The 465-nt window shown below is 70.3% G+C and overlaps 1 protein-coding gene across 1 annotated transcript in view; it reads right to left on the bottom strand.

Annotated features, from left to right (window-relative positions):
• Positions 1-244, bottom strand: part of NPB (neuropeptide B) — a 1,355-nt gene extending 1,111 nt beyond the window's left edge. Inside the window, exon 1 of the mRNA XM_015420349.1 lies at positions 3-244. Coding sequence (XP_015275835.1) covers positions 3-195 — 193 coding nt within the window. The 5' untranslated portion in view covers positions 196-244. The remainder of the gene's footprint in view (positions 1-2) is intronic.
• Between the last annotated feature and the right edge of the window lie 221 nt (positions 245-465).

Below are 465 nucleotides of genomic sequence, written 5' to 3'. Positions count from 1 at the left end.
GCTGCTGTCGGTGCCGCCGGTGTCGTCGGAGCGGCGCATGTAGGGCGAGCGGCGGACGCCGGACAGCAGCCCCGAGGCTCTTCTCACCGAGTAGTAGCTAGGGCCGGCCGCTTGTTTGTACCACGCCTCGGCGGGCGGGCCGAGCAGCGCGGCCAGAGCCAAGCAGGCCAGCGCCACGGTGGGGGGTCCCCTCATAGTGCGTCTGGCGGCGGCGGCGCAGGCTCGGGCTGGGCACCCACCATCGGCGGCGCCTTATATCGGGGCGGGGAGAGCGTGGGCGGGGTGGCTCAGCCTCCTCGCGGAGCCCCCTGCACTCGGCGGGAGGGCAAAACAGCAACAACAGACGGCCCCACTTGGAGCCGAGACACTGTAAGGTCCCCGGGCGCTTCCTAGACGCCAGGCTCACCTTTCGCGAACCCAACACCTGTGGGTAGTTGGGGGTCGCATCCTGTCCCAGTTTCGGAG

Source organism: Gekko japonicus, unplaced genomic scaffold, assembly GCF_001447785.1.
Source record: "Gekko japonicus isolate JY-2015 unplaced genomic scaffold, Gekko_japonicus_V1.1 scaffold360, whole genome shotgun sequence".
Taxonomy (NCBI): Eukaryota; Metazoa; Chordata; class Lepidosauria; order Squamata; family Gekkonidae; genus Gekko; species Gekko japonicus.
This window is presented reverse-complemented; position numbering and strand designations above follow the sequence as displayed.